At 47.3% G+C, this 18,998-nt stretch overlaps 1 protein-coding gene across 1 annotated transcript in view; it reads left to right on the top strand.

Annotated features, from left to right (window-relative positions):
• DGKG (diacylglycerol kinase gamma) overlaps positions 1–18,998 on the top strand; it is a 212,015-nt gene that overhangs the window by 148,407 nt on the left and 44,610 nt on the right. The window contains exon 21 of the mRNA XM_073803991.1: positions 2,921–3,011. Within this exon, the coding sequence (XP_073660092.1) occupies positions 2,921–3,011 (91 nt within the window). The remainder of the gene's footprint in view (positions 1–2,920; positions 3,012–18,998) is intronic.

Here is an 18,998-nt window from a genome sequence, read left to right as displayed (position 1 = left end):
CTGGAAAAAATCTATTAGATTAGACATGTTGGGAACATGTATTTTTAACCAAAAGTCAAGACACATGATCTGACAAATATGATCACATATTTTTCTGTCCCAGAAAAATTTGAACGTATAATGTCTACGGCTACCCAACCTGATCTGTCATTTAACCTTATTATGTTATCCAAACATGCCAACTCAAAAGACATTGAAATTATAACTGATAAGTAAGTAGCTGACAGTTTTGGTGAGTTTATCATGCAGCAAGCATTATGGGAAGTGCTCTGCAGTCATCCCATTTAATCTTCTCAACTACCCCTTGAGGCGGATCTTTTTATTATCTCCACTTTACAGATCAGGAAACTGAGGCTTAGGTTACACAGCCAGCAATGGACACTTAACCAGCAATGGAATAGCAGTCTGTTTGATCCTCTCAGTCATTCTGTGATACTGACCTAACCATGACCTCTTAACCTTATTAGATCATCAGAAGAGCCACTTCTGGGCAAAAATAGCTTGTGGCTTCTGGAAATTTTATTAAAACTCTAACTCTCCTGGCAATAACTTTCAAAAGTCATGATTCAGACCAGCAGTGATATTTCAAGTGGAATCATGATGCGGGTCTCCTGGCTGCAGAGATGCCTTCACTGCTGCAGAGGCATCCTCAACCTTGACAATCTGTGTTTTTCCTGTTACTGGGTCTTTTGCCATCACTGTCTATTGAAAGGCACTGACCCTCATTCTGTCCTCCCCGAGGAATCCTCTCTTTCAGGGTTAATTGGTCTGTCCTCTTCCTTGGGTGTCATTTCACTGGGATCTAGAGCAATGTTTCTCAAAGTCCTGACAGCTGACCACCTGCATAATGATCACCTGGGCACTCATAAAAATGCGTATTCCTGGGCCCCGCCCCACAGCTCTCACACAGAATCTCTACAAATTGGACCCCAGGAACTAGCATTTTAATCACATTCGCCAAGTGATTCTTACGAATACTAATGTCTCAGAACCACAAATGTAGTCTCCAGATCCTCACAGCTCCAAGTGTGATCCCTGGACCAGCGTTAGCAGCTTATTAGAAAACAAGGAATTCTTATGCCCAAATCCTGAATGACTGAATCAGAATTTGCATTTCAATGAAATCCCCAGGTAGTTTGTATTCACATTACTGTGCATACAGAGAACTAGTGATCGGAGCAGTGTTCCCTATGCATATCGTGGCAGGCACAGAAAACAAAAGCATTTGTTTGGCATTTCTGTCACACAGAAGAGAATGCCAGCTGTGGCATGGGGAGGGTGGTGCTCAGCCTGCCCCAGACCCCAACCTGGCCACCCTGAAGGCTGAGGAGATTGGTATCTCAGGCGTACCTGTGCCGCAGCACGCTGGTTGAGAAGCAGTGGTCTACTTAAAGCACACCCAGTCCTTCTAACTTTCTTCATGAGCATAACTCCATAAATCTTGCTTATTCTTTTTTTTTTTTTTTTTTTTTGCGGTATGCGGGCCTCTCACTGTTGTGGCGTCTCCCGTTGTGCAGCACAGGCTCCGGTTGCGCAAGCTCAGCGGCCATGGCTCACGGGCCCAGCCACCCCGCGGCATGTGGGATCTTCCCGGACCGGGGCACAAACCCGTGTCCCCTGCATCAGCAGGCGGACTCTCAACCACTGTGCCACCAGGGAAGCCCTGCTTATTCTTATTTCCTTCATCATTTATCATTTCTCCTGCATACCAAGAGTCAGAAATCTTCCCAACTAGGTCTTAGAAATCTTCACGCAATGGGAGGGCACAGTCTCATCTTCAAGTTCTAGGTGGACTCTTTGAGAAATGTAGAGAGAAAAGTTTTGTCTGTTATTCTAAACAGTATGACCTAAGGAATACTAGGAAGAAATAAGAGCCTTCTTCCCTTTGAAGAATGCTCCTTTCCTCTTAGTCCACAGATCTGAGGATGGAGGATCCGCAACACGCAGAGCGGCATCCTCTCTCCTGAAGAGTGTGCCAAGAAGAATGTGATTCTTTTAAATCCTTCCTCAGCAGAATCTGCCAGCTTATGAACTGGACAGTGTCCCTTCTCTTAGCCAGCCCCTGATAAGGGGATGACAGTTGGCATGGAAGGAATGGAATACCTTCAGAAACACTTCCTGGTGAGACCATCTGATCAGAACGACCAAGTGTCAGGACACACCATCTGACTTCGCAAAGCTCCCGGCTGCGTGGGAACCCCGTTGTGTTTCTTTTTTTCCCCCAATAAGGAAAATGTTGAAAATTTTTAAAGTTCAAAATAGTGAGCTCTTACTTTGAAGCAAATAGAACAAGGATTGTCATAGCCTAAGCAAACACAGTTGAGAAAGAAGTGGGGGGAACTATTGCTAGCAAACAACTCGCGTTTTTTCTTCTCTTTCCACCTTGCCTGCAAATCTGTGTCCAATTCTCTCCACTCTGCTTCTCCCATTCAAAGCACAGGCAAAGCAGCACACATTTTAGCTGGTTTAATGTTGGGCTGTTCCCCCTCTGTCCTGAGAGTGTACATCCCTCAAGTCTCAAAGGGCTGTCTGATCGTCCCTTTGTACCCCAGCTATTGAAGTTCCTCTGCGTTAGTAGTAGAAAGGATAGTGACCAGAGCATGCTGTCCCTTGCCGCCTCTGGTTGACTTTCATGGAACTCCTCCCTTGATCCAGATACAGAGGCAAAGCAGGCCTTTCTCCTTCTCTGACCAGGAAGTTCACAGATCTGTTGGCAGTTCACCCAGAGTAGCCGTGATGTCTAAGAAATAAATGGGTTTTTCTCTAAGTTCATAGCAAGAACGGTTGGTTAAAAATGTTCCATCCCTGATCCAATTAACAAGTACTGAAAACATAAGACTGGGGACACCGACAGCAGAGCTGTGGTACACGGCCATTTCAAACACAGAACACTGAGTCATCTTTCTGCTTCGTGGTCCAGGATGAAGAACAAGCTGTGGTACTTTGAATTCGGCACCTCAGAGACCTTCGCAGCCACCTGCAAGAAACTCCACGACCACATAGAGTTGGAGGTGAGTTCCCAAGGCTTGCTGGACCTTGGTTCTGCTCCTGGACTGTTACGCACCCTCAGGACATGTCCTGGAGCGTCCTCAAGAGGTGATCCCAAGTGTAGTCCATTGTACATCCATCCTGTTCCCAACACATCCACGGCCTCACTCCCAGGAGGCTCCAGTCATGGGGCCTGCCTTTCTCGGCCCGTCCAGACCTAGAGGCCCAGTGGACTCAGGGCCGCAGTCCTTCCGGCCCTCAGCCCTCTCCCCACCGTGGCCTTGAAATTTCCCCTTTTCCGGAGGTGGCCAGACATCCCCCAGCTCGCCCGCCGCTGCTTTCAAGGAGCTGACTCACGGGCACCCAGGGCTGGCTTCATGGGCGTGCAGCCTGCACAGGCGCTCAGAAGGACCCTTGGTTTAATGCTCTTCTGACACTGTCTTGAAATTCTTGATGATTTTTTAGCAAAGGGCCCTGTATTTGCATTTTGAACCAGGCCCCTCAAATTACACAGCTGACCCCACTGGTGCACTCGTGTTTTCCTCACTGGGCTGGCACTTGGAGCAGCCTGACTCAGACACTTAGCTTGTCAGCTTCCCTTCCCGGCGGAAGCTGCCCACTTCCCACCTCTCACACCGCATCTGCTGGACTGCTCTCGTGAGGTCTTGTCACTTCTGTGAAAAGGTCTGCTTGGTCTCTGGCCACCTGAAAGCCCAAACTTCTCTGCAAACCTGCTGCGGGACCTCAGGCCCATCGGGTCCCTTGCCCATAGTTCTCAGTTTACCAACCCGCACCCCCGCCACCAACCCCTTCCCATGGGATCCAGGCCTGTAGTCTTGTTTTCACTTGAGAAGAACAAGTGAAAGGCCGTCAGAGAATTCAGCCAGGATGGGCTCCTCCCGGCCCATGGGCTTTGTCCCTAAGCCTGCAGTAGCAGTCAAGGGGGTCCCGGGCATCCCTTGGGGGAGGAGCCCTTCGCCTGAAGCAGTATGGGAAAGCCCTGCCACTCCCTGCAGAAGGGAGCCTGCATTCACAGGGAGTTTTCACAAACAAAACACAAAGCCAGAGATTCTGTGCTTCTCTTTGACTCATCTGCCTGTCTCTCCCCAGCGGTTGCCGGGTTACCAACCCCAGGGTGGGAGGCGCCGCCCCAGCTAATCCCCTGAACTTTTAGCCAGCTCAGTCAGAGGGCAGAGAGGCCCAGGAGCCGGGGGCACATGTCCCCAGGTGGTACCACCTCCACCGGGGAAAGGCTGAGGAGCCCGCTGTGCCCGCTGTCGTCTATGGATACGTAAATCCACAGCCAGGGAGCTGCAGGGAAGGAGGAGAGGGCTGGGCTGGAGACTGAACGTGGCTGGAGCTACGTGTGCATTTTTGCTGTTGGCATGATCATCTGCTGGGGTGTCTTTAAATACACCCCAAGTGAGGGACAGCCCTGGCCTAACCACTGCCAGCTGCAGACACACAGCGACTGCTTGTTCTCCCTGCAGCTGGCCTTGAAACTGTGCCCAGAATAGAGCAGCTCAGCTCCCCTGCCTCTGTGGGCCCCGCCCTCCCAGCTCCCAGCCGGCAGCACCCTGGCCCCCTCTGAGTCCAATACTGAGTGGCTCTTCTTCAACCGCAGAGGGGGCTGGTGGCCTCTGCAGGGGGTGAGGGTGTTCACACTGTGGGTCGCTGGGGGCTTTGGGAGCACGTCTTATTTTCCTTAGCTCCCCATAACGAGTCTTTAGTATTTATTCAGGACGCTAAGGATGGGGGGCTCATATGGCAGGCAGCTTCTCACAGCCCGGAGGATTTGGGGCAGGCATCATTCTGTATCCAGGGAGCAGTGGGTGGACAGTCCTGGGTCTTGTGATCCAGAGGAGGCGAAAGAGACAGAAGGGGGAGGCGTGTGAGTGACAGGTGTTAGGAGGCTACAGGGCACCACAGGTAGATGTGAGAGCATCAGGGGCCTCAGGAAGAGCAGTAAGAGAAGGTATGTTAAGTGACCTTCTACATGTGGTCACTGCACACAACAGCCCAGGCCTGGGAGGACCAGCACACTCATCAGTTCAAGGTCAGAGATCCCGGGAATGACCGCACACAGGTATTTATACTACATATCATCGCTTCCAAAGCCCTACCACAGCCTTTATTCCAGAGTCACACAACAAGCAGTGAGCTAAGTAGGCCAGGTATTCTTATCCCCTCGTCACAGAAAGCAAGCTGAGGCACGGAGGTTTAGAAAGATAAACAGAAGAGAGAGAAAAGCAACAAGGGAAGAGGGGAAAAAAATCACAGGCTCTGACTGCCTACTGTAATGTGTCCTCATTTGATACAATAACCCAGTGAGGCAAGTATTATCATATTTTGTTAAATGAGGAAACTGAGGCTCAGATACGTTAAGTAACTTGACCAAGATTTCATTGCTGGAAACTTGTAAGACAGGAGATTTTAGGCATCCTGGAAGGAGTTAACTTAGAACACAATAAATAGAGATGGACCTAACAAGCGCTAGAAATTCGGCAAGTTTTTCAGCATGGACGCACTGTTTCTTCCTCCTTTACTGAATGTGAGACCACTTGGTCCCCTCTCAGCTGAGGCAGCTGGGCAGGTTTGCTGAGAAATGCTTTAAGAGAACAGAGGGCACAGTCCTACTGCTCGTTTGAGGAAAGAGGGGGCTCAGGCTGGACAGGAGGAGAGTCAGAGAGGGAAACTGCCTTAAAGTTTACTAAAGGTTTTCCCACACAGCATCTCATTTTATTTTAATCCACAGAACGTGCAGGGAAGATATTAATGTCCTCACTTTATGGGTGAGGAACCTGAGGCTGAGAGGTTCAGTGACTTGAGAAAGGGCACAAAGGTAAGGGGTTCAGGGGAACAGATAGGAAAGTCTATTTCTAGTTTCATGTCTGTGTGTCACCTTGGTAAAACTTGGATGGTGAAACTTAAAGCTAAAATGAGCTTATGCAGGGAAGGTCTCCATTGACGGTCTCTCACAAGGAATACAGCCTGTTTTTCAGAGGCTTGTGGCCTATTGAGGCCTAGGACACTTGGTCCCTTCTCTGAAATAAAGCTTACAGCCCAGTTGACAGAACATACAAGAGCTGGTTAATATAATACTTACTTAACCAGTGCTAAGGAAACTGGATCCGGGGGCCTTGAGGAGCCACGTGAGCAATCACCCTGGACACTATTTTGGGGTCAAAGACTAAGGCTGGGGAGAAGGTGACTCCAGATCTACTGTTCACCTGCAGACACTTGGTCTGGGTGGGGGTGGGGGGCGGTACTCGGTGAAAGGGGCTTGGCCTGGACAAGCGTTAGCCCTCCTCAGTGGAAGTGTGTTGTCTGGGCCTCAGTATTCTCATCTATAAAATGGGAAGAAAGGGGTTAGCCTACTTCCCAGGGCTATGATTCAGATTAACATTTTCAGGTTTGCTATTTTTTTAAGTTAATTGGCAGTGGTGCTAAGTGCCTCACGGAATCTACAAAGCAGCCCCAAGTGGCAGGTATCATATCACCTTTCCAGAGATGGGGATAGAAGCTAAGAGAAAGCGAGAAGCTCGCCTGAGGTCCACAGCCTCTGAGTGGTCAGGTCAGGCTTCAAATCCAGATTTGCCCAAAACTCGGGAGTTTCAGGGCAGTACTGGCACCTTATTCTAGAGCAGAGATTCTCACGGGTATGAGGTATGCTTGATCTGCTCGTAGTCACATACTTTTATTTATTTTAACATTTCAGATAACATCAAAAGCAGGCATGAGACTTTTACATTTATGAAAAAGAGAGCAAAAAATTATATATTGCGAATGCATGCTCTAAATGTTTCTTCCACGGGCACACAAAGCAAGCTGTGAAAGTTAGTGCCGTTCCTGGGAAATGGGTGCTCCTAAATTGCGGTTGCTTCTAATTAAGAAGCCAGCATGTCACCCACATGGTTGTCCTCAGCCCTGGTCTCAATGTCTCTGACTTCCCTTCCCTTCCAAAGCCGCCTTTGATGTTTATTCTAATCTGATTTTACCTGAATAATCGGGTGGGGGAAGGGTGAGGGAGGGACACAGTGAGTCACCTCCTGCACCCCAGGCCCAGAATAGCCTTGCACAGGTTTTGAGCTGTAGTTACATGGAGCAAAAGAGGCAGGCTTCTGCTTGAGCACTTATTTTATTACAAGCTGTGGAAAATTTTCATTTTACTGGTTAAAAATAAGAACTTCCAAAATTCCTTGATATTGTATCTACTTTTAAACAATGTTCACGAGGGAAGCCTAGCCAGCTCCACTAATATGAACCTCTGCATGGGGAAAAGTGAGTCCAAATGTGGAAGCTGCTTCAAAAGAATCTGTTCCCCAGTGTATTTTGGGAATCTCTGCACATCAGTTCCCCCCTTTTAATTGAGGATTTTTTTTTAATACAACAAGGTTTTGAGAACTTTTTAGATCAAACCCTCCCATTTCCCCCTCACTTAGAATTGGTGTTTGTCAATATTTTGTTGTATTCCCTTCAAGTATCTTTGTAACCAAAGAAATAAAATTTTCTGGATGGAGTCGAGTTCCCACAAGCCTTTGGTGCTCTGCAGCTTGCCTTTTTCACTCACCATTAAGTTCTTGAGACCTCTCCGTGGTGACGTTGCCAGAGCTGGTTCATTTCTTTTACCTGCTCTGTGCTGTGGGGCTCCCACACCATGATGGGGAATATCGCGCCCCGCGATGGGAGGAGAAGCAGAAATGGGAACTCTCAGACACTGCCGGGGCACAGACAGCAGTGGTAAACCACTCTGGAGAGCAGTTTGACAGCAAACGCCGAACTGAAAACGCACCTGTAGGCCCAATGACCCAGCAGGTTCTTCACGTCCTAGACCTGGAGAGCTTCCTGTATGTGAGTTCGCAAGGGGATGAGCATGGAGGTGCAGTGCAGCACTGTTTTATTAAAACAAAACGGAACCAACCCCAAAGGCTGTGTTAGTCTAACACTTCAAAAAGATGGCGTGAGTGAAAGTACTAAAGACCACTGAATCATATATTTTAAAATGGTTAATTTGGTGTCAGGTGAATTTCATCTCAGTTTTTTAAATGTGATTTTTACAAAAGGGAATGTGCTGGGCACAGTACTAGGGATCTTGAAGCCATAGCATGAGATGGGCCCTGTCTATGAGAATCCTCAATTCCAAAACTAATATTTAGCACAGCCATGTGCATGTCAAGAAGCTGAGTAAATAATGAATCAGATTACTTTAAGATTGAGCTGATATCTTTAGCTACTCCAATCCAGTCAAGTGTCATTACTTTCCAGAAGAGCGAAATCAAGGACTTTACAGGTTCAGTAGCTTGGCCAAGTTCACCCCGCCAGTAAGTGGCAGGAAAGAACCCATGGCTGCCTTGGTATCCACTGGCAATTTTGCACACTCCTCAATTAGAGGGAAGAGAACTTCAAGCACCTTGGCCTCTTCTGGCGTCATCTACACCTTCTCAGCTTGGGCGGGTAGAGCCTTTCAGAGCTTGGAGTGATGAAGGTGGGAACTAGCTAAATGCTCAGCCCATCAACACAGCCACAGTGATTCCAGAGGAGATGAAACGAAAACGTATTCATGGGGAAGGGAAAGTTGAGAAGAGCATTGCAGGGGCTTTTGAGTTCTTAGAAAACAAAAGGTGGCAACCTGATCATTCATCAAACCCTGGAGTCAAAGACTGGAATGGGCCTTAGAGGACATCCTCTCCCGTCTCTGGAGTCCATTCACTTCCTCCATCGAGTCCAGGGTCTCCATCTTTCCAGCAGCATCCTCACTGTGAGGCCACCCAAGGCAGCTGGTGCTCTTCAGATTTCTCCTTCTTGCCCATCCTACAGTTCTCACTGCTCCAAATACCCCAGCCTCAGTTTCTTCCCGCTCCCTCCTACTACGTGTGCTAAATTCTCTTCTTATTATAAAAGTAATCCAAATCCATGGTAGAACATGTTAAACCATAGAGAGGCGAAAAGGAAAAGTAACGCACAGTCTCAGCAATCAGGGATCAGTACTGTTCTAATGTTGACCTTATTTCAATCCTGTAATAATATTAGCCTTTGTGTCTTTAAAAGCAGCCCTCTGGAGGACCTCTGTGATTCTTTGATTTCCTAAATCTTTATCCATTTTTAAACACAGCTCCATCCTTTCCGTCTCTCTCCCTCTTTCAGCCACGCACTGACTACAAGTTTCCTTCACTGATCCTTAAAATCTTTCAGCCTACTATGAAGAAATTGTTTCTGTCAGTTCCTCTTTAAAAATCCCATTGTTTGCTTACAGTTTCTGACACGTAACTTTTTTCTCTCTTAAATGACCCTCTTTTTATTCCCTACACATGCATACCCTGTATTTCACTTCAAGCCTCCATTCATCCTTATGCTTTTATTTTCTTGTTCTTTTCCATTTCCTTTGTTCTTTGTGAATTGCTTTGATTTTCTTTGTCTTCAGACTCCTGGCTACATATGCTTTGTGTCTCCCAAGGACTTTGGAATAATTTTTAGGGATGAATTCTCATGCCTACATTTTCACAAAGCAGGCGGGGGTATATGCAACAGAGTGGATAGATGAGGCCCGAGGAGGTCTCAGGAGACTGAGGCTGGGGTCACATGACTCAGCATGTTGGGCTAGAAGGCACCTCCACACAGATTCCTGGGCGATCTCTCGGCCTAACCTCTGCCCCAACGAGCTTATTAACTTTTCTACCCACCAAGGTCCCTTAGTGAAAGAAAAACTTTCCCCAAGCTATGTCTACCAAACAAATGCATCTTTTAAATAATAATGACCTGTGACGCCCTGTCAGTGGGAAATGTATTATTTCTCTTAGACTTTTTAGAATATTGAAAAGAATTCATGATCTTCATCTCTACACTCAGGAGATTCAGGGACCTTGGATGAGAGCTATTCCCATCCTTTTCTGCTTCTACAACTGGGTTATGAAACAGGCAGAGAATATTACATACAAATATGTTCATTGGCTATGGTGGATAGGTCTTTGGTTATCTATCTTAGTGAGGTCGTAAACTTGCTGATCCTAGTATTCTATAGAAGAGGAATTAAGAAAGGAGAAGAATTGACTCTTTCAGGAAGGGCATATAATCTAACAAAGGAGCGGTTAAATAATGGGTGCACATACACGCGATATCTCAAGTCCATTGGGATCCACAAGTTAGTAACAACAGCAGCCACTTCCTGAGTACTCACCTTGCAACAAGCTCTGTCCCAGCACTTTGGTACACGGTCTTGTTTAATCCTCATAACAGCTCTGCATGGTGTGTATTATTTACTCAAGGAAATTGAGTCTCCTAAAGATAAGTGCTGCAAGATCAGATCAGATGAAAGGCCACATGCTCCCACAATGCCACAGCCCTCCCGGTAGGAGCTGGCCTCTGCATTACACCTCTGCTTTCCCCCTAATGTATGTGTCAGCTGAGTTGGTGGTGGGGCTCCCATTCAGGACTTGGCATATCTCTTAGGCAGTCGGCTGTCTGAAGCAAGGCCTCTATCTTATTCATCCTGTCTCCCCGGTACCTGAAATGAAGTAATTGCTCTCTAGTTATTGATTGTACAGTTTGAACCCAAGTGTAAAAAAAATCCCATAATTAGTGTGAACACTAACAGAAATTACTACTTGACCAGACTCAAGTGATACCTTTTTGTTGGAAGCCGCCAAAGTAAAAGGGACCCACCTTGCTCCAACTGCAACACAGGGTGGGAGACGGCTGAGCTTGCAGTCCGGTACTCAGGCCTTCTCCTAACTGTGAGGTGAGTGGGAAGACCTCCCACGCCCATCTCTGAGCTGTTGCTGAGAACTTTGGAAGTAGCCGAGGGTCTGGGACAACTGTGAACCCAGGACAGGAAATGCCAGAGTTCTCCCACCTCTTTCCCACCCAGGAGAATGAAGACAGTGAGTGGGCAGAGCCCATATGGCAGCAAGGGTGCAGGGCTGCTAGGGGGTCAGAAGAAGTGACTCTGAAAGGCAGAAGGAAGGGTCTCCATCCTGAGCCCTTTCTGGTGGCCAAGAAGCCTACCTGCCCCTATGGCCATCAGCCCCGCTCTATCTGCAGGCAAGTCTGACCCTTCAGAAAGCCCCATCCACCCCAAGTTGGTCTGAGCTCCCCAGACAGACAGCAAAGCCCATGAATCGGCATCCAGAGCAAGAATGCCTCAACACACCAGGACTTTTTTTAACTTGGGGAGGATGGAGCAGTGGATAGGAAACGGCGTTGCCCTCTGTCCAACTCTGAGGCAACCCACCACCGTGAGCTCTGAGAAACAGCAGTTTTGTTTTGGAAACTGGCATCCAGGGCAGGCTTGCTCCTGGAAATGAATTTGGTTCTCCCTCAGCTGCAATGTTCTACTTCCAGCCTCCCTGCCAACACCCCCTTCCAGCTGCCCCTCTCAAAGGCACCATTGTGCCCGCCTGGCACAGCAACAGAGGAGGGATGAAGAGGAAGAAAACATTTTCTGCCCATGGGATGTTCTTAAGCAGGTTGTGTGTACATGGCTTCAGTGCTGCATTCCTGGAGCCCACACAAACCCGCCAAAATGCCATCATCCCTGTCACAGATGGCAGCCACTTTCCAGCCTAACTGGCCCGCCACCACTCACTGTCAGAGAACGCGGAGCATGCAGCTAGATGGACACGGGCAGTAGGAGGGGGACCATGATGACACTTTTTCAGCACAGCACTTTAGCCTGCCAAAGCAAGGCTGAATGAAGACTCCGAATCTCTGAACTGGAAGGGGATCTGGTCCCATGTACCGCTCAACTAAAAGATTCATTCCGGCATATTCTGATAAGTACACATCCAGCCTTTTCCTGAATACTCCAAGGGTAGGAAGCTCACTACTTTTCCAGAAGCCTGTTCCATTGTTAGAAGGCTCTGACTTTCAGAAAGTTCTTCACGATGTTGAACAAGGATGTATGTCCCTTTCATCGCCATATCCTTCCCTTGTCAGCCCTTAGCACAATGCTTGGAAGAAAATAGAGGCCCAATAAGTGTTTGTGGGATGCATGACTGAATTCCCCATCTTTGGGCCTATTTCCACCATCTGGGGGCACACAGAACATGCCTTTCTGCTCCTCCACACGACTGCCCTTCATAGGGCTTAAATCTATCTTCCATGTCATCTCCTATTGATCTTTGCCGACGTCCCCAGTTCCTATACAACTTGATGTACAGACTCCTGGCTATCCTGACCACTCTTCTCTTGATAGACTCCATTTTTTCCAGTGTCCTCCTTGAAATGAAGAATCAAATCCCTTACGTCTAGAATACTCCAGAAGTAGTCTCATAGATAACAAAGCACAAAATTCCCAGGCCTCAGGTACAGGCTCTATAAGCTGGACTGTCTTCTTGATCTCGTCATTTGCATCTTCTGCAGGAAACCTGTAAGTTCATGAAGCCCACCACAAACCTGGATAAACTGGGAAAACAAGGACCTTCCTCAGTTTCGCTGACTCAGTGTTTCCTCATCTGTAAAAAAGAGGATACAGGGCTTCCCTGGTGGCGCAGTGGTTGAGAGTCCGCCTGCCGATGCAGGCGACACGGGTTCGTGCCCCGGTCCGGGAAGATCCCACATGCTGCGGAGTGGCTGGGCCCGTGAGCCATGGCCGCTGAGCCTGCGCGTCTGGAGCCTGTGCTCCGCAACGGGAGAGGCCACAACAGTGAGAGGCCCGTGTACCGCAAAAAAAAAAAAAAAAAAGAGGATACAAATACCAACCTTGCAGGGCTGTAAGGATTAGACATAAAATATATGAAGTGCCTGGTTCATAATAGTTACTCAATAAATTATATCTATTAATATTATCATATAACACATGTGTATTAGTATCTAACTGCCCAAAGCAAGACATTAGCTCCTAAAATGCTATAAAGCAGCTCCTCTGAATGCAGGGGAAGCCACTGCTCTGGAAGATTTAGCTACATGCCAGGCCAAAACAAAATTTTTTAATGTAGATAATACCAGACTGTCTTTCTAGAAATGTTATCAACACCACTCAATTTCTTCCCTTTTCTTCCCTCAGGATACACATCAGATTATTGACACTAAAAACATTCTCTCTAGTTCTTCTCTAGGGAAAATAGACAGCACTATTTGCCCTGACTGCTTTTCTTTCACTCCCAATAAATTTCTCTGTTCTGGCCATAGGCCCTGCAGATATGCAGATATCTATGGCCTTCTCAGTGGTATGCTGGGGCCAGCTTGCCTGCTGGCACGTCTCTTCCTAACTCTGCTTTCGGTGATGTCACATTTGTAGCTTGAAGTTGGCCATAGTGGGAATATTTACACTGTGGAACACCACAATCAGAGCTTCTTTTTTTCCTGGAGATCCCGCTGTTAAGCATTTAGCAGGATATCACTGCCTCTAGCGTTGACCTGCAGGAGGTCCCTTAAGGAAAGGGACTGTGTCGCATTTCCACTCCATCCCCAGGGTCTAGCACAAAATAGGTTCCCAACATTCTTGATGGATGAATGAGTGCTTTTTGTCTTCTGTCCCTTAATGTTTGTCTCATATACATCATGTCCCATGTGTCCTATTCTTATTACCAGCTGTTCAGGTATAGAGTTCCCTTAGCTGTGATCAGAGGACCATTTCTTGCAGACTTGGATTAACCTTCCGTATTTCTCCCTAACCTGGGCATTCAGTCCACTTTATTCGGTCAATATACTCATCCTGGGAAGTTGTGGGAACTCGTCTGGAAGGAAAAAACCCTTGTCAGGTTTCTTTAAGGGACACCTTGGTTTTTGTTTGGGGATCTCTGTACACATTCTTCCAATTAAAAAATAGTTATATGGGACTTCTGAAATGGGTAAGACATACCAGAACTACGGAAAACACAGAGCCATGGAACATATGGTCCCTCCCTTCTGGGAGCTTAAAATCTCCTAGGGACCGGCAAATATGCATGATCTATGGCAGAATATACATTCCATATACGACAGAAAAACAATGCAATGAAAATTCAGAGAAGGGGAAGATCAATTTCTAGCTAGAGCAATTTCCTCTACAGAAAAAGCCCCAGAGAGGAGTTAGCTTTTGAGCTGGAATAGGATTTTAATACGCATAAAAGAGCTGCATGGCAGTTTAGGCAGTGAGTACAGCAGAAACAGAAGCAAGTAGGCCCAACTCTGTGGCCTATATATGTGGCCCTAATTAAGCCCTAACTCTTCCAAGAGACAGCCATGTGCTCTAGAAAGGTAACTTACCACCTCTAGGCCTCATTGTTCTCATTTTGGTAATCAGACATTACCAAACCTAATGTTCCATCTGGCTTTACCATTCTAAGATTCTGCGCTTTGGCCCTCATCCAGCTGCCAAAATTCCTCTTTACAAAATCACTCATGTCCTCTTGGTTGCCAATCTAAATGACCAAAGGTCTAATTCCAGATCTGATGATTCTGATTAGCTATGTGACAATGGACCATTCCTTTCACCTCCTTAACCTCCATTTTTCTCATCTATAAAATGAGGTAATTAGACTGAGTGATCTTTCAAGACTCTTCAGGTCTTTGATTCCATGAGAACACAGATGCAGAGATGAGAGATAGAGATCCTTTTTGGAGAATGGAAAGGAAGAATGCACAGAGAAAGTGGCATTTGTAGAAATTTGGAAGAAGAGCACAGAAAGGGTGCTAGGGTGTCCTCAAGTGTATCCTACCACTAAAGGACTGTAATAATGGGTCCAGACAAGGATCATCGTCCACTGATTAAGAACTCTATAATGGAAGAGTCAGGCTGACGACACCTGAACCCACTAACCAACCTGAACATCACCAAAAAATGAGACAACTAAACTATGTGCCTCCTGATGAGATGCAATAGGAAATACACTGATAGAGTATTCTTGCCAAAATGTCAACCCTGAATTGGATCAAGTCTCCAGATAGGCTGGGAATATGTTTTAAAAACACCTCAGAGATGCAAAGTGTGGTCCGTCATATATGCAACCTCAGTATCACCAGGGAGGATGTAGAAATGCGGTCTCAGCCCACCTCAGACCTCCCAAATCAGAATCTGCATTTTAATCATCCTGAAGTGATTTGTATGCACGTTAAAGTTTGCTCTGCTGTACAGGACAAATGACCCATTACCCATTTCCTTCAATAAAATATTATACGGCAAGAAAAAAAAAAGAACAGGGAATTTATAGATCAGAAGAAACCTAAAAGACATATCAACCAAATTCACTCTGTAGACCTTTCAGACAAAACAATTTTTTTTTCAAATGAGACTGTTGAGGAAATTTGAACAATTACTGGCTATCAATGTTAAAGAATTATTGTTACTTTTTAAGAGTGATAAGTGAATTGAGATAATTCTTTTTTTAAGAGTCTTATCATTTAGAGATACATACAGAAGTATTTATAGATGAAATGATAGAACATCAGAGATTTGCTATAAAATAGTTCAAATGAACTGGGGTAGAGTTGAAATAAGATTAGCTGTGAATTGCTAATTGCTGAAGCTGAGATTTGGGGTACATGGGATTTATTATTTTATCTTCCTACATATTTGAAAATATCCATAATAGAAAGATTTTTAAAAAGAAAGTCCAGGAAGGAGTCACCAAAGATGGGAGAGACAATCAAGATAATGCAGAGGCAGGGAACCCAAGAAAGAAAATTTCAAGCTGAAAGGGGACAAATGCCCCCAGAGGCATCGAGGCCTGGGTTACACTTTATAATCTGGCCTGGAAGAGGTCATTCCAGAGAGCAGACACTGCCCGATGGCAGGAGTATGAAACAAAACAATCTGCGTTCTAAACTGGAGAAAATCAGCGTAGTCCGTGGCACCGTGAATCGAGGTCAGAAGACGGGAGAATTTCCTAGTTGCTAAAAACTGAAACAGGTCATCAAATAAATTATGGGATCTCCTTCTCTGAGGACCTTCTTAAATAGGATCGTCCGGGCTGAAATGCAGGCGGCCTCACTCAGATCCGCCGCCTTTTTCAGGTCACCGAGGCCGGCAGGTACGCACCCGGGGCTCGGAAAAGCCCGAGGCCCGGGCAGGGAAGCACCACTGCCCTCTCTCACTTCCTCGGCTCTCCGCCCCTCAGAGAGCACGGAGAACTTGGCGGGTCCTAGATCTGCCCAAAATTATGGGGATTTTAAGGATCTGAGAGGTGGGGGAGGGGGTTGGGGGAATGGGATGAATACGACAACCCACCGGCCCTCCACCAAACCAACCATCCCTTGGCTTAGAAACTAGAACTATGGGTACTGTCGTCGCAAGTGGGGACGACTGTTGAACTTGCCGACAGCTGCGGCCGGCGCAGCAAGGCCTGGAGCAGGCGGGCGCGGGCGGCTCCCGGCCTGGGCTCCGGCAGATTCCTGAACGGCTTCCAGGCGGGCAGGAACCGGGCTGGCCTGGATGCACCCCACCCCACCCCGCGCCTGCAGCGCTGCTGCCTCGGACCCGGGCGGCCCGCGTCCGGCACCTCGCAGCCCGCGCCCACTCTGAGCACAACTTGGGGCTTGTGCGAGCTTGCTGCCGGGCAGCCGGGACAACAGCTCTCTGTTTCGACCCATACCCGGCTGTAAATACCTGGGTTTCGCTGCAGCGCAGCCTCGGCTCAGGGGCGAGCCTGCCAGCCCGGTCCTAGGTTAGCGATGGCCAACGGTGAGCACAGGGACCGCCGTCCTCCTTGCGCTCTCCCCAGGAGGCGCCCCCCACCCGGGTCCCAGCAGGGGGAGGGGGGCCCTATGATGTCATGGAACTATTGGAGGATTTAGCTCAGGAACCCGCCGGGAGCGGCCCTGGGGCTGGTGTTCCATTTAAGCCTACAGTGTACTTCTCTGGGCTCCACGTTCCCAGATCTAGCACGGCAACTTTCTACCTTTCCCGAGCCTTAAGCAGCCCTGGGGTTCTGAAAGAAATCAGTGTGTGGTGTCCAGGCCAAGAAGCGTGGAGAACAGGCATGCAGGTATGGTCAGGCAAGGCTCCCACTAGCATGAGCTGGGCCAAGGGGCCATTAAAATGCTTCCAGCAAGATCTCAGGTAGTGGGAGGATGATTTCAGGCTGAAAAATGCCTCATGGCACAGGTAATATTATTATTAACTGTAATAACAATGCAGACAGTTTTGGAATGCTGCTGTCTTCCAGAGACCAGTCAAACCCTCGAAGTAAATGTTATTTCCCCATCCCCACCCCATCTTACGGATGACAGATTAAAGCTCAAAGAGGTTAAGGAACCAACACAGGATCGCACAGCTGGCAAGTGACAGAGCCAGGATTTAAACCCATATCTCTTTGTCTCCACGCCTAGGCATGCTCCTTCCAAGACAAGGCACTGCCTCTCAATTTCCAAATAGGTGCATTCCAAAGGTGGGGAGCAGCTACATCCAACAGTCCCCAGCCTCCCCCCACCTCTTCTACTCGCCCCAGTCCACCTATGACTCAGTGAGATAGTGGGGGAAGGGGACCTTCTATCATAAAGCAGAGTGAGGACTGTTTGCTCTTCCAGAGAGAGGTTAACGGCTTACCAAGTTAATAACTAACACTCCTAGCTTGTTATGACTAGAGATGGAGGGGACAGAGTACACTTAAAACAGCAGTAGGGAAGAAAGGTGACTTTATGGAATACCGTGTGCCAAGGACTGTGCTGTGCTAATGGTTTACTTTTTTTTTTTAACACAAATCTGGCACAGAAGCAAGATATAATACTGATACCAACATTGACGTGCCAGGCACTGCTCTAAGTCCTCTACAATACAGAGTAGTAGTGGGAGATTTCAATTATTCAAACAACAGCTGGAAGTTTAATTTTGCGACAAGTCTAGCATCAGCAAAAGTCCCAGTTTGCTGCACTGACTCTTTCGTCTCCAGAGTAGAATCTGGCATCTGACTTGCCTGGGTTTGCAACCAAGCTCTGCCAGCCTGTAGAGGGGAAGTTGTGTAGGCTTAAGCCAGCACCCTAACCCCTCTGAGACCCTGTCCCTTGGGGGTAGCAATGGTGCCTCCCTCACGGTGTTCATGTGAGCATCCCAAGAGAGAATGTAAGGGAAGGACCAGCACAAGGAAGCTCTTGTCAAATAGCTGCTAGTATTATTATTATTACTTCTAGAAGGGAGGGGGCGTTTTGGCCAACAATGAATAAATTGAGGTCATGCGGAAGTCACTACAACCAACAGAGAAAGTGACTGAGTGGTCTAGGAGGTGAAAAGCGTTCAAGAACTCAATGCTGGGCACAGGGTTGAGCAAAGCTAATTTCAGAGTTTGGAGAAAAGTCTGACCCAGTGAATAAGTCAGAGAATAAGTCTGACATTTATAAATCCCTAAATAAGAATATGTGTGGGGCTTCCCTGGTGGCGCAGTGGTTGAGAGTCCGCCTGCCGAATCAGGGGACACGGGTTCATGCCCCGGTCCGGGAAGATCCCACATGCCGCGGAGCGGCTGGGTCCGTGAGCCATGGCCACTGAGCCTGCGCGTCCGGAGCCTGTGCTCCGCAGCGGGAGAGACCACAACAGTGAGAGGCCCGCGTACCGCAAAAGAAAAAAAAAAAAAAAAAAAAAATAATATGGAAAGCATATTGGACTTTAGGACTTTGACATTCCGAAAGAGTTTTTTTTTTATTTTTTCCAGAGAGAGAGTAGCCTTAACCAAAAATGGAAGAACAAATGATAAAGGTAGATATCAGAGCCCAAAGCTGATCGGTAGAGAACTAACTGGCCTTGGAAAACATACACACTTGAATCCAAGTTGCTGGACAAACCTATAGATGGCATTCGGGGACCACTCTGACAAATCCAGAAAACACAGTGGGTTCCATCCAATGAGAGGCAAACACACAAATGCCCCAGTTTTTAAAAATTAGTAAAGGATACATTCTGGAAACCACAGACTGATATACTTCATCCCAACCCCTGGCAAAATTCTGGAATAAAGTATTAACCAAGTACTTGCCCTTTACAGATATTAATGGCTTAATATGAGTTCTCTTATTCCTTTTCTGATAGAGGTTGTAGGGTGGTTATTTAGGAAATGCTATTTGATCTCAGCACAATGTCTTATGTTTTAGTGGAAAGAGCACAG

This window comes from Tursiops truncatus, chromosome 4 (assembly GCF_011762595.2).
Source record: "Tursiops truncatus isolate mTurTru1 chromosome 4, mTurTru1.mat.Y, whole genome shotgun sequence".
NCBI lineage: Eukaryota > Metazoa > Chordata > Mammalia > Artiodactyla > Delphinidae > Tursiops > Tursiops truncatus.
Note: the sequence above shows the minus strand (reverse complement) of the source record. Positions and strands in the feature narration are given on the sequence as shown.